This window comes from Monopterus albus, unplaced genomic scaffold (assembly GCF_001952655.1).
Source record: "Monopterus albus unplaced genomic scaffold, M_albus_1.0 scaffold2.1, whole genome shotgun sequence".
NCBI lineage: Eukaryota > Metazoa > Chordata > Actinopteri > Synbranchiformes > Synbranchidae > Monopterus > Monopterus albus.
In genome coordinates, this window is record NW_018127882.1 from 1,016,585 (window position 1) to 1,034,118 (window position 17,534).

Consider the following 17,534-nt stretch of genomic DNA (forward strand, 5'->3'; position numbering starts at 1 on the left):
ACAATCATTAATGACATGACCCAAATACTTAACTTCACTGCACACTGTTAAAATATTATCAGATAACTTAAAAGAAGGAAATACAAGGGACCTGTCCTCGTTTGTACGGCATATCATAATGACACTTTTGACAGCATTATACTTGACATCGTGACATTCCCCAAACACTGAGCACACGTTCAAGAGCTGCTGAAGACCTGCTGAGCTGGGACTAAAAATCACAAGGTCGTCTGCATACATTAAATGATTCACAACTTTGTCACCGACCATACATCCCGTTCTGCACATATTTAATTCTTTAGACAGATCACTCATGTAAAAATGAAACAAAATTGGGGAAAGCAGACTACCTTGTCTTACGCCGTTACCGGTCTGAAAAGGCGCAGATATACAGTTATCCCATCTAACAGACATAGTCTGGTGGGCATACCAGTATGACAAACATCTCACAATTTTTGTTTGCTTGTTTTGGTTTTTGAACTGCAACACCACAGACTGCACTCAGGGAAGAGTCCATTCACTTACAGAGGCTCAGCAGTTTTCACCAGCTTTGTATGGTTACACATTTTAGATGCAATGTGTTTCACTAGCACTTCACACTTGACCTCCACTTCCGTCCCACACAAACAGCACAGTTCACACAAAGATAATTCTCCTTTTCTCTGGAATTGAAAACAGAGGGCTTAACAAGCCAATTGCCACACAGCGAGCACAGTGAATACATCACCACTTACCTAGACTGAGCATTGGTTTTGTGTGTGTGTGTGTAAGAAGGATGTGAGTCTGACACAGATGGCTATTTTTGGAATTCAGCTGTCAAGGGCGAAGCAAACTGTGTAGAACCTATTGCTTCCAAAACAGATTTTAAATGCTGTAGCTATAATAGTGTGTATAAATATCACAGTGCAAGTCATTTTACTAGTATACCTGATTGAGAGCAATGCACCAGTGCTTTTAGCCTGAAAGCTGTTCTGTTCTTGGTGAATGCTAAAATATTCAGAATCAGCCTCACATGGAGGAAGATTTAATATGAGATTTTACCTGCTCTCTAATAATGTTCAATTTATTCAGTGTATTTGGTCTGATTTTCATTTCATTCCCACTTACACAGCCTCCATCGGTGGAATACTGCATTACTCAGTCAAAATGGAGATATCCTCTGTGCCCTGTGATGCAAATTAAATGTGCATTTCTCAAAGCCTGTAGCTTCTGTCCTCCTCTGTCTCTCTCTCTCTTACTCATCCACATCTCTTTCCCCTCCCCCATTCTTTGCTACACCAGAGTCGTGCAAGCTCTCTCTGAATGGGTGTGGCGATGATGCTCTCTGCCTCCTTGCATTATGGGTAATGTCAGGGTCTCCCTGCATTGCTGTAAATATGGAGTCTGTGTGCTACAGTGTGGGGTTTGGATCTTAAAATCCACCCCAGCCAGTATCACACTTGGTTTTGTGAATACATTCGTGGACCTAGGATTACTGCAGGTTGCATTAATGTTTCTTTTTTTTTTTAATGATCATGCATGAGGAGGAGGTGTTTATGGGGTGATAAGGATGCTGGGTGCCGTCCTTGAGCTGCTGTAGGCTTTTGCTGCCCTCTGCAGGCTGGAGAGAAACACTGAGCCGGTAGAGGAGCTCAGGGGGTGACATCATTACCTCCAGCAGAGATCTGTCATGTGCTACCAGAAGCCCTCTTTCATATATATTCTCCTTAATCTGACATGCAGCTATGTTGTAGTTAGAGTGTTATACCTGGAGCTTTTATGTTCAACTGATGCAACTTTCCTGCCTTTTCAAACCTGTCCCTCTTTTCCCAGGAGAGCCAGGACTACGAGCCAGAAGCATAAAAGTACCAGTTTGAGTCAACATCCAACCAGCAGCACAATAATATTTCTAATAATTACAAGGACAAATGCTGAAACTATTACAATTATAACCCCGTTGCAAAAACAAACAAACAAAAAAAAAAAAACAACAAAAAAGATCAGCACTCCCACTGAAAAATGTTCTTCCTTCAAGAAAAATCTTTTATTATTATATATTGTAAATGTCATGTTATTATTGTAATGTGTTGGGTGTAGGTATTTATTGAGATGTAGGATTTGTCCTCTCAGTCTCATTTCCTTGATTCCCTCCCAATGAAATGAGACCAGAGCCAGGGCTCGTGACTTGTACTTACGTGTATCTGTATTTAGAAATGTGCAATAGATGTTCACAATCTTCCAATGAGGCATTGGGAGTGGGAAGAAAACATATACATATATATATTTTTTGCATTTCTTTATGAATTAAGTTGAGCATTTTTGAAGTACGAGTTTTCTACATTGTATCTTTATAGTTGCTTGTCAAATCATTCCAGTAAACTATCTGTTAGAAATGGACAGAGTATACATGTTTATGTGTGCGTGTGTTTGTGTGTACTGAAGATTTTAACAAGTTAAAGTCGATATATTATGTCCTGAAATCATAATGGTTGTCATATCAGTATGTGCTTTAAATTGCAGGACTTGTCAGTATAAAGGTTCACGTGTTAAGCCAGACATACAAATCTTCTGTAAATAAAAAGTAAAAAAGAAACCATTTGTTAGTGTTGTTTGATCATGTTCTGACACTGATTTCTTGTTAAATGTTAAACAACTTGTAATGAATTTGGTGTTTTTCTGCCTGTTGGTCTATCATTCTCACATTTCCCTTTTTGCTCACTCTTGTCTGCGGGGATTGATTATAGGATGTGTAGAATCTGCTGAACAGGCGCTGGCCCCTGGCAGGACACTGCTATAGTTGGAATGCCAATCTGATGTGGACCCATTGAGCAGGTTTTGTTTGGGTTAATCTGACTGGAACGTGCAGACTCAGTTCAGCTTGGCTCAAAAAGCGGGTATTAAACAGCCTCTCCCACTGCTGATGGCTCAGATGAATGCAGTGGATGTTGCAGGGTATGAAGACAGGAACCATGGCCTCATTCAAGAAGTCCTTTGAGACCCTGAAAGCCACAAGCCACTCAGCTGCAAAAGGAGTAACAGACACTGCAGGTACAGAGATATGGCAATGAGATCATGCATGACATATGTATGTCTATTATTCAGTGAAAAACCTTGAATCTTCTACAATAAACATTTATTTTTCACAACTTTTTAAATGTCTTTTAACATGTAAAGAACTGAGGTCTTAGATGCTTAAAGTTAACTGCAATAGTTTTTCCCTCCTGAGGTCAGTCCCTGTGATGTGTTTCCAGAGCAGGCAGCTGAAGATGCCGTGCAGCAGGTGGCAGACTCGGCCAAAGAAACAGCCAACATAGGTAAAAGTGCACACTGTCTGTAACAGTGGATTGGATAGATTATTTTGATCAGTAAATAAACAGGCTGCCAGGAAGAAAAAAAACCTTTCTTCCAAAATTAAATGTTTATAGTTCATGAAAGTTTTTTTTTTTTATTACATCTATAATGAAATAAACACATCTAAAATCTGCACCCAACTCTTAGTTAGAAAAGTATTTAAAAAGAGGAAAGATTAGCTATAAACATATTATGTAACTTACACAACGTTGTATGTGGTAAAAAGAATGATACATTTTTCAATACTTTTGTTTAATCTTCAAAATGTTACAAAAATAGAATGGCAACCTGAAACAGCTCATGAAAAAAATGGATATTGAATATGTTGGCTAGAGCTTGTTTAGAAGCGTGGACTGTTTTACTTCTCTTCTGCATCACTCTGACTCCTTCAAGCTGCTCAAGAAGCTGGCAGACAGACTCAGGCAGCCATAGGAAAAGCTGCAGACAAGGCCGTGGACACCATCAAGGAGACTGGGCAGAAGCTGGAGCCTAAATGATCCCTGTATTAGAAACACATCTAGCTAAAGCTGGAGCCAACTTGTCTGATTGTAGAAAAGTAGTAATTTTGGGATGGAAGTATGTTGCTATCAGAAAAAAAAGTATCACATCTCTACACAGCTAACATTCCAATAGGGAATATTTATGAATTCTTTTTTTTTAATTTCCCCTTGTGTTTCTTGTTTTATAGTAGAATTCATTATGTGTGACTAATTTGGGAAATAAAAACTAAGGAGGACTCGTTTATTAGGTTTAAATGTGATATCCTGCCACAAACAGTCGAGATAACACTGTTAGTAGCTGCAGAAGCACTGTGTGTGTAATGCATCCTGTTGTGGAGAGCGCTCATGAATGAATCACCACAGTCATTATTACCAACACATTGCTGACAAGATGGCCTTTGGCAGGCTGATGGCTCCTGATGAGAATGCGATCAGTGCTGTCTACCTTGGCCCTGAGCAGCACACCTCCCCTCATCACACTATGCGGTTGCTAGGCAACAGAGCTCTGTGGCAACCTGGGATTGGTGGAGGCCTTTGAATTAATGGTGAGAATACTTCTACCAATACACAGTGTTCTGGCAAAGCCTCAACCCACTGAAATAAAACCAAGAAAAGGAAAATTCTCAGAAATGAAAGAAATGTAAACATCCTCAGTCCCACACAATTAAATTAGACAAGGCGAGCAGAATCATGGAGAAAGAAGTCGCAAAGCAGAGCGGTTGGAAGGAGGACTGAGTATGAGAGCTGTGATGGTTTACAAGTACATGTGTGTGTGGGAGGCACAGCTCTGCTTCCTCCAGGTTCTTTTTGCTGATATCCTCTGTTGTCTTTCAAGTACTTTCACAGTTGCAGCATTGCATGAATATTCCATCCATTTCCTCCAGAAGACCCAGCTTTACTCTTTAATCTTCTGGTCCCGCAGTTAGCCTATGATGATCTGCCTCCACAAACCAAAGAATATGTCTTTTTATCTTTTCAGCCTGCTACAGCACATAGGTTTTCATGACAGCTGTCAAGCAAATTCACAGACACACATTACTGTCCTGCTGGTTCATTATTAAGAATGGGAATTCCTCTTTTGAATAGTTCACACACCCTTTTAAAAGCCCTCTCACTTATCACTTGTACTGCCATAAAAGCATTCATCAGCAATTTTTGCCCGTTCTAAAATTTCTCCAGAAAAACCAGTACATTAATTCCCAGGTTGATCTCTGCACAAGTTGACACTGTGTTGCTATGAGAACCTGGAGTTAATTACTATGTTTTACTGATGATTAGAAAGCTGAAAAGAGATTTTGTCACTACATTACCACTCGCCGCCAGAACCCGACCGTGGTTTCCAGGGAAACTGGAAATGTGAAGCTTTTCAACAGACACAGCCACAGCTTAAAGAGCAAGGATTGCCTAAGATAGATTCTTCTAGAGACAAACCTGTAGCCAGTCACTATCAATCAACAGGAGAGATGTACGGACAGATGTGGGGGGTCTTGATCAATGCTAAGATTTTGAGATGTTGGACCCAAATCTGAGAGAGAGTTATGGAGAGACTTCAGTCTGACTTGAGCTGCTGAGGTATGTCTGTTACTCGTGATTTCCTACAATTAGTTTTATCGTGGTTGTTTTCATAATTAAAAATTTCCTGTGCTTGTTTTTTTATGTGATTGTGGACAAAAGCAGAACATAAAAATGATTAAACATAAGCGGTTAATATTTTTATAGGGTGGGAAGGTCTGGCTTATAACCAAACAGTAAAATGCTTTAGTGTAATAAAGATATAACATATAAAATGCAATTTAATGATGTGCTTAATAACAGTAAGTACCCCCTGATTACAGTGTCGTATTATGCTAAAATCAGCATCTGAATCATTTCCATCAAGTAGTAGCAGTGATGTAACTTGGTTACATGTCAGTGGATACTTGACATCGATACTGTATGACAGAATATTTCTATTAAAAAAAAAACCATTTTTATCTTCTACTCATGCTTGGGCTTGTTGTTATTGTTGCTGAATACAAATTACACAAACAGTGTGTCAGTGCTGTGTTGTGCCCTGCAGGTACTTTCACCACTTTCATGCAGCTGCAGAATGGGAAGTCTTAAGGACGAGATGAAAGGTCTCAGAGAGGACCCCCAGCCTTGTGAGAAGACAGATGATGGAGAGCATCCAGGCAGCTCAGATGGCAGCGCTGTGCCCATGGAACCTCAGATATACACGAGTCAGGAGTTAGAAATTCAAAAGGACTGTCAGCCAAAACTACACATGAATGTCAGCACCACCGAGGAGGAAGGAAGCAAAAATCCAATATCCAAAGATCAAGCGCTTTCAGGAGGGGACTGTGACACTGGCTTTGTACAAGTTAAAGAAACCACTCCTCTAACACAACAACCCAAAGCTGATAAAACACCAACAGCTACACACAATGACATATCAGTCTCTATTAAGTTCCTCAGTGGTGATGAAGGAGATACTGAAATTCAGAGGGAAATCTCTAATGATAAAAGCATTGGTCAGAATAGAGAAAAAGAAATTGAAAGTATCTCGGTGCCTGTGCCATCAACCCCAGGCACCTCTGATCCACATTCCCCCAACATGCGTTCCCCTGCTCCTTTCGGACAGCATCACATGCGCACACAGGTGAGCCTGGAGGTGGTCCAGTGTCGCTCAGCAGCCACCAGCCCCATGACTCCTCCTGAGGGTGGAAACTCCTTCTTCTTCCCAAGCTCTTTTGGGAGATCTGAAGGTGTCAGTACTGACACTAAAGATGCCGAGCTACAGGTGGGTCAGCAGGTGGAGTTCTGCTCTGTTGCCACTTCCCCCATGACCCCAAAGACACCATCAACCACAGCTTTCCCAGTGCTTATTGGGAGAGAGACAGTGCGCAAAGAGGAGAAAGTGAAAAAGAGTGAGGAGCAGAAGGAGAGTGAACAATCAGAAAGTTTCCCTGTGACAAAAAGTCCACCAGAGGCAATTGGAGCTTTGAAGTTTACCACACCAAAGGAGCCGGCTGAAGGCTTCGACTCAAACGTGTCTCCAGAGAGCTCCACCGGCTGCCTGGCCGCTGGGTTAACAGGCTCACAAGTAACTGTGGAGGATAGTAATCAGCTGTGTAAGCAGCAGAGGATGGGAAGTATGGATCAAGACATTACGATCCTGGTGACCCATTATATCAACAATGAGGAGGACAAGGAAGAGAAGTCTGAGACATCTTTTTATTCCATTGAGCCAGAGATGGTCAAGATAGATGAATATGAGGAACCTAGTGACAATAATCAGGATCTAAAGTGGGAGGATGGGAAGGAAAAGATCTCCACAGAAACTCCTGCTCCCGATCAGGTTCAAGAAGCCTCAAACATAAATCCTTCACAAAATAAAACTGAAGATTCAGCTGTTCCTGCTAGTCAACAACCAGCAAGCATTATAAAATCTGACAGTCCAGAAGACAAAGAAAACAGAGATGCATGTGAAGAGACAAAAGAAGTGTCAAAGCCTCATGTTCCCGAATCTCCAGCTCCTTTCGGCTGCCACAACATCCGCACACAGGTGAGCCTGGAGGTGGTCCAGTGTCAGTCTGCGGCTACCAGCCCCATGACCCCTCCTGACGGGGAACAAGCCTTCTACTTCCCCAGCCACCTTGGGACATGTAGGGCTGCAGGGGCTGAGACTAAAGATGCTGAACTGCAGGTGGGTCAACAGGTGGAGTTTCGCTCTGTTGCTACAGCACCCATGACCCCGAGAACACCCACGATTACGACTTTTCCTGAGATCAGGAAGGGTATTAGCATCGAGGAGAAAATAGAGGAGGAGACAGAGGAAAAAAGGGATCAGGCTGAGGAGGACAAAAAGGTAGTACGTAAAGAAGAGTGGAAAGTAACTAAAGAGGAAAGGGCAGAAGCAGCTGAAGAGGACAAAAAGGAACCAATAACTTGTAAGGAGAAAGGTGAGGAGAAAGGAGAGGAGCCGGTGCAGGAAGTGAGCTGGGACGAGAAAGGGATGACATGGGAGGTGTACGGCGCAGTGGTGGAAGTGTCTGTGCTGGGCTCAGCCATCCAGAAACATCTGGAGAAACAGGTGAAAAAGCAGAACATACAGCCTCCCACCACCTCACCCCAGCCCCTCAGCTCCGAATCCAACCACAGGGGGTTGGGGTCAGGTAAGGGCCAGGCCGGGAAGAGGGCGGAGCGGGACGGGAAGGTGAGGCGACGCAGAAGAAATCCCTTTCGCTTACTGATGGAAAACATGCAGCAGCCACACTGTTGCTCTAGAGCTCACACCACTGAGTGACACGAGAAAAATCAACACCTTTACTGGAAGAAATCTGTGCTGAAATATCACAACGTGATATATGTGGTTGTGATACAGTGCATTCACTGGTTTACTTCAGCGTGACATTGTCTTGAAAGAGTAAGAAGCAACTGACCTTCTCACACAACGCAAAGAAGCACAAAAGCATTTAACATACAACTTGTAACATGAACAGTGATCACTGAGAATCAGCCGTGCAAGATGTTTTCATCCATTTTTTTCTTGGATTTCTCTTTTTCACACACTTCCTGTTACTTCTAGCGGTACAGACTGACAGATTAATGGCCTCCATGTTTGGAAAAACCAGGGTGATATATCAGTGTCATCGTTTGCTCTTCTCCTTTTATGTTTGACCGCTCAATTGTCCACTGACTCATTTTAGCTGTTGATGCTTTTTTATGCACCTCAGACAATATGAAGCCATGGCAACCAGCTCTCCTCCTGGTTGCTAACAAGCTTAACATTGCTTCAGCTGAGACAGATGACAGCAGAGCGACCGGTTCTGATAGTGATTTCTGACCTTGTGGTCCTTCAGTATAATCTGAGGTAACTTTGTTTTGGACATATGGAAATTTGAATTGATCTAAATGTCGATTTGATGTGTGTGAGAGGACTCTATCATTAGCGCAGGCTTTTGTGTGTCTTACTTTTTGCTTTTAGATTTGGCACATTTTGACTCAACTGTATTGTGAAAAGTATAAAAGCACAATCATGATTCGTGTAAGAAAAGCAATGACTCCTGATATGAGGGTATTTTTTAGTCATTGCTACTTAGTGTATTTTAGTGCCATCATAACTGATTTGGTTGTAAATAATGTGATGAAACTTATTTTAAATGTGTTTTAATTCAGAGGTTGTTCCAGTGTTAGTGGCGTTGGTGTTCATACATTAATTTCACAAAAGTGGGATCAAATCCACATTTGAAGTAGGTGATTTTATTCACAGATTGCACTTGTAATACATTCATTTAGATGTCAGTAACCTGTGAAAATGATCTTGTCAATCTTCTGCTTGTTGGAAGTTACACTGCATAAGGTTTTATTTCAGCAACACGTATCTTAAATGCAACACAAACTGACAAATTAAACATAAGGTTGAGCCATGAGGTTGACATGTAGTCATCAATAAGGATTTCATTCATACACATTATGCAATAGTTTTCATTCCCTCCTTAGCTGATTTTCTTTCTAGTAACATCAGCTACAACAAAAATGAACAGTGTTGACACAGCTTATAATGTAGTTTATTTTAAAGCAAGCCAAGCAGTTTCCTTTAACATATGAGCAAAATAAAGTGATTCACATGTGCAACAAATAGTTGTTTTGTTGGCTTTTGTAATGATTTTGTCCAATTATCATTGTCTAAATGGTGTTTATGTAAAGGCAGTTTGTAAGGAAGAGTTCAACAGTTTGGCAAAAACACTTATTTTCTTGCCAACAGTTGGATGAGAGATTGATAGCACTCTCATGTCTGAATGGTAAACATGAGGCTACAGTCAGCCGAGCTTAGCGTAAAGACTAAAAATGTGTGTGGGAAATGGTAGAAAGCGTTGTTTTTGGATGGAGTAAACAGCCATGTTGTTTATGTTTATGCATGCCTTTTGTTTGGTTGTTTTTTCTTTATTAAGCAACCTTCTGACGTGACTTTTTTGTCTTTGTTTAACCTTTAGACAAAGCCAGACTAGTTGTTTACGATAAGCTAAGTTAATTATCTCCTATTGTAGCGTCACGTTTAATGGATCCATATGAAAATGGTGTTAATTCGCTTACTGTATCTAACTGTCAGCATGAAAGTAAGAAATACAATTCAAAACATTTTCTTAACAACCCAACTAAAATCCATGAGATGTTGTATTGTTATCTTGTTTTCACTGATTAATATCTCTCATTTTGGTTCTTCTTATAGCTTTTCCTTGAATTGAAAGTTTAGACAAAGCCAACTGATCACTTCAGGGCCCATGAATCTTGTGCAAAATCTCCTACTAAAATCACACTAATACATACAGGTCAGAGGAGAAGGCTATGTGAAAACAGGGTCTTCATCCAACACCATAAATGTTTGATTGGTGATTTGAGCAACATGATTACAGAAAGGCAACATGTCATGCCTCTCCATTATAGTACTTCCATCACAGGTCTGTAGTGTTGAAAGCTGGGTTTTTAAAACCTACACGAGCTTTGTCTTTCTTCTCCCCCCTCTGGGCCAGCGCTGCACCCAGAGGCTCAATGTACTCTGGTGGCCTGCTGCTCTCCTTCTCCTGAAGCATGAATAGTAAACAAGTTTTAAAACTAGACCATATTTTAATTTAAAAAAAATACACACAAAGATTTTAAAATGGGAACTCACCATAATAGCTTGTGTATCCTTCTCAACATTGGTCATGTAATCACTGCAGTCCAGAGAACTGAGGCTTGGGTGGAAGGGGGGGAGAAATCAGTGTAATCATAATATGCACTATTACTTCAGAAAGAGAATGTTGTCGTTTCTCAAATTAGTGACTAGGTTTTTGATTTAAATAAAAGTCACATGGCTTAGCTGGAAGCCGAAAGCCAGGTCTCTGTCACAACATGCTGCAGTAAACACGCTGTGACAAAATGTTCACCTGGAAACCATCCCAGTTTACTGCCCAGCACTGCTACAGAGTGGAGATTGAGAATGCACGTGACTGTGAGCTACTACATTGTCAAACTGTGGTGACAGCGCAAATAGAAAGATGGCGGAGATCATCAAGGAAGGGTCGGTTTTACCTGACTTTGTCTGAGCTCTCCTCGTCCAAGCCCAGGACCATGGCTGTGTCGATGTTGAGGTTGAGAACAGGATTGGCGCTGTTGGAAAATGATGACATACACAGGGTCAAAAATAGGTCATATTGTTAATGTATATTCCTTCATCAGTGCAGATGCTGTCACTTCCTCACCCCTCCATTGTGTACTTGTTGGTTCCAGGTACCACAGGCCCACTTTTTGGGTTGTCAGAATTCACCATGGATGCTGAGTTCATGGCTTTAGCTGCCTTCAGCTTTCTCTTGTAGCTGTGATGTGAAATGCGATGATGAATAAACAGACACAGTACCCCTCTTAGATGTTTTTACAACAGGCAAAACAAAGACTTTTGGCTTTATTGGAATAAATGGTATGTTTTTGTTCTGCCCCTAACTTTATTCCAAATCCCTTTTCTTACTTTCTGCGAGTGCACATTAGAGAAGTGATGAGGACAATCAGCACAATGAGGAGGCCTCCCACAATCCCCAGCAGGATGTACTGTACAGGGTTTGACTCTGGTTCATTCACAGGGGCCTTCCCCTGAAAATGAAGTACAAAATCGGTCGTTATACTGTTGTTTGTAGACATATAAGGTTTAATTTACTCTTGTTGTACTCTTATAGTTGTTGCTGTCAGTACAGTTCTGACACATTTTCATTTCACACCCTATTATTCATAAATTACACTAAAATATAAGTGAAATAAAACCATATACCAGTTAGTATTTATTTTATTTTTGGATCAATTTCAAACATTAAGACACTTCTCTGAAATTCTCCTGTGCTGCAATAAACTCCTGTCAATAAAATGAAAAACTGTAGTAATAATATATGCTAAATTATGACTTGATGCAAATAAATGAGAAAATGTTTTAACAGACCAACCGTTTTGTGAATGTTGCTGAATAACAACAGCAAGATGAAATGAGTTGTTCTTCATTTCTGCTATTACTAGCAAATAAAACAAATGTATAATTTATAAATATTTCTCTCAAACTAGACAACATTAAATATAAAACCTTGAAACGTTTGTCTTCCTTTACACATGACAGATTGTTATGTATGTGCATTATATTATTTAAGTACATTTAATCAAGTACTGTACTTAAGAATATTTTTGACGTATCTGCACTTAATTTTCATTTCCTGCTACTTCATACTTCAACTTCAGAGATAAATATTGTACTTTGTACTCACTACATTTATTTGATAACTTTAGTTACTAGTTACTTTTTAGAAAAATATTAATAAAACTAAATACAATTTTACACAAGATTTATTGATCCTTGGTGTAAAGCTACCCAGCAGTAATTCAAATTCTAGGCATATAAGGCAGTTAAAATGAGCTCTGCCTTTACGAGCTGCAACATTAAATGTGATCTACAAAATAATACATGAATAATTATAATTGAATAATATGATGTACATCAGTTTGAACTGTGCCATTTTGCATAATGAGTACTTTTACTTTTGATACTTTAAGTCTATTTTCTGCAAATACGGTTGCACTTTTACTTAACTGACATTTTGAATTCAAGACTTTTACTTATTACACTGTGGTATTGCTGCTTTTGCTTAAGTAAACAATCTGAGTTCTTCTTCAACCACTGAGTTTATTAGGGTTATAGAAACTCATTTGAGATACTGTGTGCTACTTTGTCAGAGAGACATTTTTAGCCATCAACTAAACAAGTCTCAGAAATAAAACATATGAGCTACAGTTAATCTACGCCTACACAACAAATGATCATTAATTTTAGCTTCCTGTGAGGCCCATTAAGTTGCATCATTTGTATCTGTCACAGCAAACATGTCAAATATTGTGAGGCCCATTAAGTAAGTATCTGTCACAGCAAACATGTCAAATAGATATTTACTTTTTGAACTTTTTTCATTTCACTTGAATCAATGATTTCTACATAAGAACAATGACAAAAACAAACTGCTGCAGTGCTACTGATGGTGCATGTTATTCTGATTTAGCTTAACTTGGACAGACATGTTGTCCCAAAGGAGAAAAAAAAAACTCTTCCAGCAGAGTAAAAAATGTTTTCATTAACAGCAGTGGGAGAGGAAATGCTTGAAAAGTACTACAAAAATTTACAAGAGGAATGTAAAGCTACTGTAATTAAGCTGATAACACAGACACTGCAATATGACATAAAAGAGCCACATGCTTAATTAACAGAAAAGTAACCTTTAAGAATGCTTGTACTTACAATGTAATTGAGGCCCAGGTTTGTGAGTTGTAAATAATGATTGGGATCAGACAGCATAATCTCCACTTCAGTAGAGGTAAGAGCTGTCCCATTGGCATAGACAAAATATACCTCAACAACAGTGACAGGTGAGGCCCTGCGAGAAGAATATAAAGCACTCACCGTTAATATGATGAACCTAAATCAATAATTCAATAATTCTTCAATCCAAAATTTAAATCCTCTTGTGCTGCTGTAATTATGATCTAGTATTATCATCAATTAATTTAGCTTCATTATATAATGGTTTACAGACACACTGGCACCACCTAGTGGTCACAAATAGTCTAAGTATGCAAGTGAAAAACTGCCAACACCAGGCAATAATTTATAAACTGTATTCACAGGCTGCATAATATATTTTGATGTAACAGGAACTTACCTGGATGTTTCAGCACTGATAGCCCTGATTGCAACAATCCTTGGTACAGCCTTGGTGGCAGAGGTAAGTGCTCTGCAAATGTGGAGATCAGGAAAACAGGTTTGTTAACTACAAAAAAATGTTTAAGAAATGCTGCAATTTTTTGTCAGAAGAGTCAAACTTAATTAAAAGGGAGTATAGGCTGGAAGAATGTATACCTGACAATGTCATTTTGTTCTTTTTCAACTTCCGATACAGATTTGGTAAACTGTAGTTCAACTTTATATGATTCATCAACTGTGAAAATCTACAATGTAAAAAGAACATAAGTATTACTAAAGGAGACAAGATCATTCTTGTGTGATGTGAACTCAGCTGCATGATTTTAATCACTCACTTCCAGTACAGTGCTGTTGGAGAGGCCGCCAGTATCAGTTGCTGTTACTGTTACCAAATACTTCCCTTTCAGTGTAATGTCAAGTCCTTCAGTAGTTCTGTGGAAAGTTGAAAGAACCATGAGTGCAGCCATGACTGATTATGAAATAAAAGGTACAGACATATAACAAGCCCCCACCATACAGGCGCAGATCTAGAAATATTTGAAAAGGGTGGTGGCACATTGTCTTGTGTCTTGTGGTTGTTTTGTGTCTGTTGCCATTTTGCTTCTTTATGATTCTTTTGTGTCTCTTTGTCACAGTTTAGAGTCAGCCACAAAATTTTGTGTCTCTTCTTTGGTTTTGTGTTTGTTTTGTATCTCTCCTGTCGCTATGTGTTGTGTGCTATAGTTGTATCTCTCCGTGGTAATATTACATGTCTTCAAGGTCAAGGTCATTTTGTGGCTCTTTATTGAAATATTGCATCGATGTGACAGTTTTCTGTCTATTTGTGGACATTGTGTAGTTAGTTTGTATTTGTTTTTGTTTGTAGTTTTCGATTTCAGTTTGTTTCACACTTCTTTGTGGTAGTTTTGCATTTCTTTGTAGTTTCCAACTACAGGTATTAACATTCACTTTGAACACAACATCTGCTCTGTGGGCCTCCTTATCTTGGACTCCTGTGCAACATTTACATCAGAAAGACATATGCCAGTATGATGCTGATGGATGACACTGTACTCACTGAATAATCCCAACATAAACGTCTTTCTGCTGTGTGGTGACGGCCTCAAACAGCATCCTTGTGATGTCAGTTGTACGATTGTTGGCATCATTAAACTGAATTTTTGTTACTTTAAATTCAATCTGCCTGTTTATTCCTGTGTCACGATCTGTAGCCTGAGAACATCAAGACACAAGCAAGGATGTCTGAGCATTATGCCACATATCTCATTAGCAACCTGAAAGTTATTTGTTTTTCTGTCATACTCACAGTGGCTGCTGCAACCGATGTCCCTTTACTTGCACCTTCTGACACCACAACTAAAGTACAAAGAAGGGAAGCCACTATTAAGTCACCGACATACAATCTTTGACTGATACTGCTTACAAAACAGACAAAGTGATTAAAAAATGACTCAGTTTACCCCAATGTTGTGTATTTGCAATTTTTATGTTGTATAAATTGTTGTTGCTGTTGTAAGTTATTTCTAGTTTAAATATGACTGCTTTAATCTTTGTTATAAAATTATGAAGACTACAACTGCTATTAACTTTAATAATACTAATTTTAAAAAGTTGACTTCCACTAATAAAATCTCAGACATACTCACCAAATACAGAATCTGAAGGAATGAATTCTGGAGCGTTGTCATTAATGTCTTCAATGTTGATCACCATTTGTCCTGAAACATATCAAACAAAACCAGTAAGCCTGCTTGTGTCTACAGTGTATGTGTGTAGGTCTGGTTTTGATGAATTTACTTTTAACTTATTCTTTACTTTCTGTTTTTATTGTGCTGTATTTACCAGTACTGGATGCTCTTATGCGTTTACCTTCACGTAACCCATTACTGACCTGTTGTGGCACTGCTGTTCTCTCCTTTCTCTGTGTACGTATCCACCACCTGAGCCTCTATCACTGCCTGGTCACATTCTTCATAATCCACAGCGGCCACCGGGTTGACTCTGACCTCCCCCGTTGGATCAAGGATAAACCAGTTGCAAGATTTTAAAACACCGCTGCATCTGCATTTCATCGATACCAGCTCGTAGATCAGCGAGTTATTTCCATCTTTGTCATACCCGATGAATCTCCCAATAGCCCCAGTAATGGTGGTGTTCTCCTTCACTGTCACAGGTGGTGTTGGCTTGAACTCGGGCCTCTCATCATTCACATCTAATACGTCCACCTCCACAGTCACTACAGCTGTCCTTTCTTCCAGATCTGCTGCCTCTACCTGCATTATGAATTTGTTGCGAGCACTCTCATAGTCCAACTCAATATCACGGTCTACAGTGATGTCTCCCCTATAACCTCTGTCCTCAGGAAAGCTGCGAATCATGAAGCTGCCAAAGCTTCCGTCAGTGATGGTAAAAGAAATGCGATTAAAGTCACTTGTTTGGTCCAAATCCTCAGCGTAAACAGAACCCACATATGCACCTGATTTGGATGGAAAAATACAATTAAAACCCATTCACCAAATTCTGAATACTTGAAATCCATTTACAAAATTAAATACCGACCCTTTACTCCTTCATTAACAGCAAATTTGTAAGAAGAGGCTTTAAATTTTGGTGCGTTGTCATTGACATCCTGGGATGCATCAAAAGGAAACACAGTTATCATCCACATCAGAAATGACAGCATCAATAACAGCACACACACACATATATTGCTCATGTCTTACCTCTACAGTGATAATAACTGTAGCCGTACTGGATTGTGGGGGCGTACCCTTGTCAGTAGCAGTTACACTGAGCTCTATCATCCCGTCCAAGTCTGGGACTAGGTCCTCACGGTCCAGTTTACCTCTGTTTTTCAGTACACCAGTGTCAGGGTCGATGGTGAAGTTATTACTGTATGTGCTCGGCACGATTCCATACACGATTTGGCTGTTATTTGTACCTGGCTCATCTGCATCAGTAGCCTGTCCAAATGAGGAAAAATTGTTATGAAACAGTATTTTACACTAAAATGTGCCTGAAGTTGGGCAAGCGTTTGTATGAAATCCCTGTCAATTCTTCCACATTTTATATATATATATATATGTATACACTGTATACTACATATATATAATACCTATTTATTAGGCAGATGATCAAATAAGTCAGACATTCTATTAAACACAGCATCAACTCCTATGAGATGGAAATATTTACTGTTCTCTTATTGCTCTCTCTCTCTCTCTCTCTCTTAGTTACCTGTATATTAACTTCAACTTGTGCACCCTCTTTAACACGCACGAGGTAAGGGTCACTGTTGAAGACTGGATGTTCATCATTGATGTCAGTCACAGTGATCTCTAATAGTGTCATGCCAGGCTTGCCATCTGTGTCTCTGGCCTGCAGAGTCGCTGAAAACAGAGATCTGACCTCGCGATCCAACAAGCTTCCATCCTTCACATAAACTGCACCTGTATGTTGGTTCACATCAAAATATCTGAAAACACAGAGACAGACTCCTCAGTTGTGCTTGTCTCAGTTTGCATGACAGCAAAAAAAGCACATAATGGTTGCTTTCAAATAACTAAACTAACTATAGTTTGGTAGACATACGTGTCTGGAAGAAGTTTGTAGGTGAGGTTGCCTTGATCCATTGTGTCAGGATCCTCTGCCTGGAGAGAGGGGAACTGCATTTCAAGTACTATTCAAAAGTTTCTGACAAGTACGCTCAAACTGCCTGTGCAAGAAAAAAAGATTATTAAAGACTTACAGTAATGGTTTCCACTATTGTCCCAGTAGGAGAATTCTCAGCCACAGCCAACTTATATGTGTCCTTTGGATCTGTGCAAGAAAAAAAGATTATTAAGGACTTACAGTAATGGTTTCCACTGTTGTATCAGTAGGAGAATTCTCAGGCACAGCCAACTTATATGTGTCCTTTGGAAACTTGGGGCTGTTGTCATTGGTGCCCTTGATGT

General features: G+C 39.7%; 3 protein-coding genes across 3 annotated transcripts in view; 2 read left to right on the forward strand and 1 right to left on the reverse strand.

Moving 5' to 3' along the window:
• sncb (synuclein, beta) overlaps positions 1–1,967 on the forward strand; it is a 10,414-nt gene extending 8,447 nt beyond the window's left edge. Inside the window, exon 6 of the mRNA XM_020596451.1 lies at positions 1,813–1,967. Coding sequence (XP_020452107.1) covers positions 1,813–1,842 — 30 coding nt within the window. The 3' untranslated portion in view covers positions 1,843–1,967. The remainder of the gene's footprint in view (positions 1–1,812) is intronic.
• A 3,142-nt stretch (positions 1,968–5,109) lies between these two features.
• Positions 5,110–10,238, forward strand: gprin1 (G protein regulated inducer of neurite outgrowth 1). Its single transcript, XM_020595183.1, has 2 exons — positions 5,110–5,402; positions 5,890–10,238. Exon 2 carries the CDS (start codon positions 5,920–5,922, stop codon positions 8,113–8,115), a length of 2,196 nt encoding a protein of 731 aa, XP_020450839.1. The 5' UTR covers positions 5,110–5,402; positions 5,890–5,919; the 3' UTR covers positions 8,116–10,238.
• Positions 10,239–10,245: 7 nt separating this feature from the next.
• Positions 10,246–17,519, reverse strand: LOC109955212 (cadherin-related family member 2). The gene is made up of 19 exons (XM_020591152.1): positions 17,504–17,519; positions 17,327–17,397; positions 17,170–17,228; positions 16,816–17,053; positions 16,302–16,541; positions 16,138–16,207; positions 15,470–16,054; positions 15,225–15,296; positions 14,885–14,934; positions 14,636–14,790; positions 13,914–14,010; positions 13,735–13,823; positions 13,538–13,609; positions 13,117–13,252; positions 11,317–11,438; positions 11,054–11,167; positions 10,884–10,961; positions 10,483–10,546; positions 10,246–10,393 (listed from the first exon to the last, which is right to left on the reverse strand). The coding sequence occupies exons 1-19, from the start codon at positions 17,517–17,519 to the stop codon at positions 10,265–10,267; spliced, it is 2,457 nt and encodes an 818-aa protein (XP_020446808.1). The 3' UTR covers positions 10,246–10,264.
• Positions 17,520–17,534: the final 15 nt, after the last annotated feature.

What these genes read in the sequence shown, in the direction of transcription:
- gprin1 (XM_020595183.1), top strand. Translation starts at nt 5,920, where the DNA reads ATGGGAAGTCTTAAGGACGAGATGAAAGGTCTCAGAGAGGACCCCCAG.
- LOC109955212 (XM_020591152.1), bottom strand. An exon ending in TCCTTCAGATTCTGTATTTG is followed by an intron (nt 14,935 to 15,224) that starts GTGAGTATGTCT and finishes TTTGTACTTTAG; the next exon opens with TTGTGGTGTCAGAAGGTGCA. An exon ending in AGGATACACAAGCTATTATG is followed by an intron (nt 10,394 to 10,482) that starts GTGAGTTCCCAT and finishes TTCATGCTTCAG; the next exon opens with GAGAAGGAGAGCAGCAGGCC.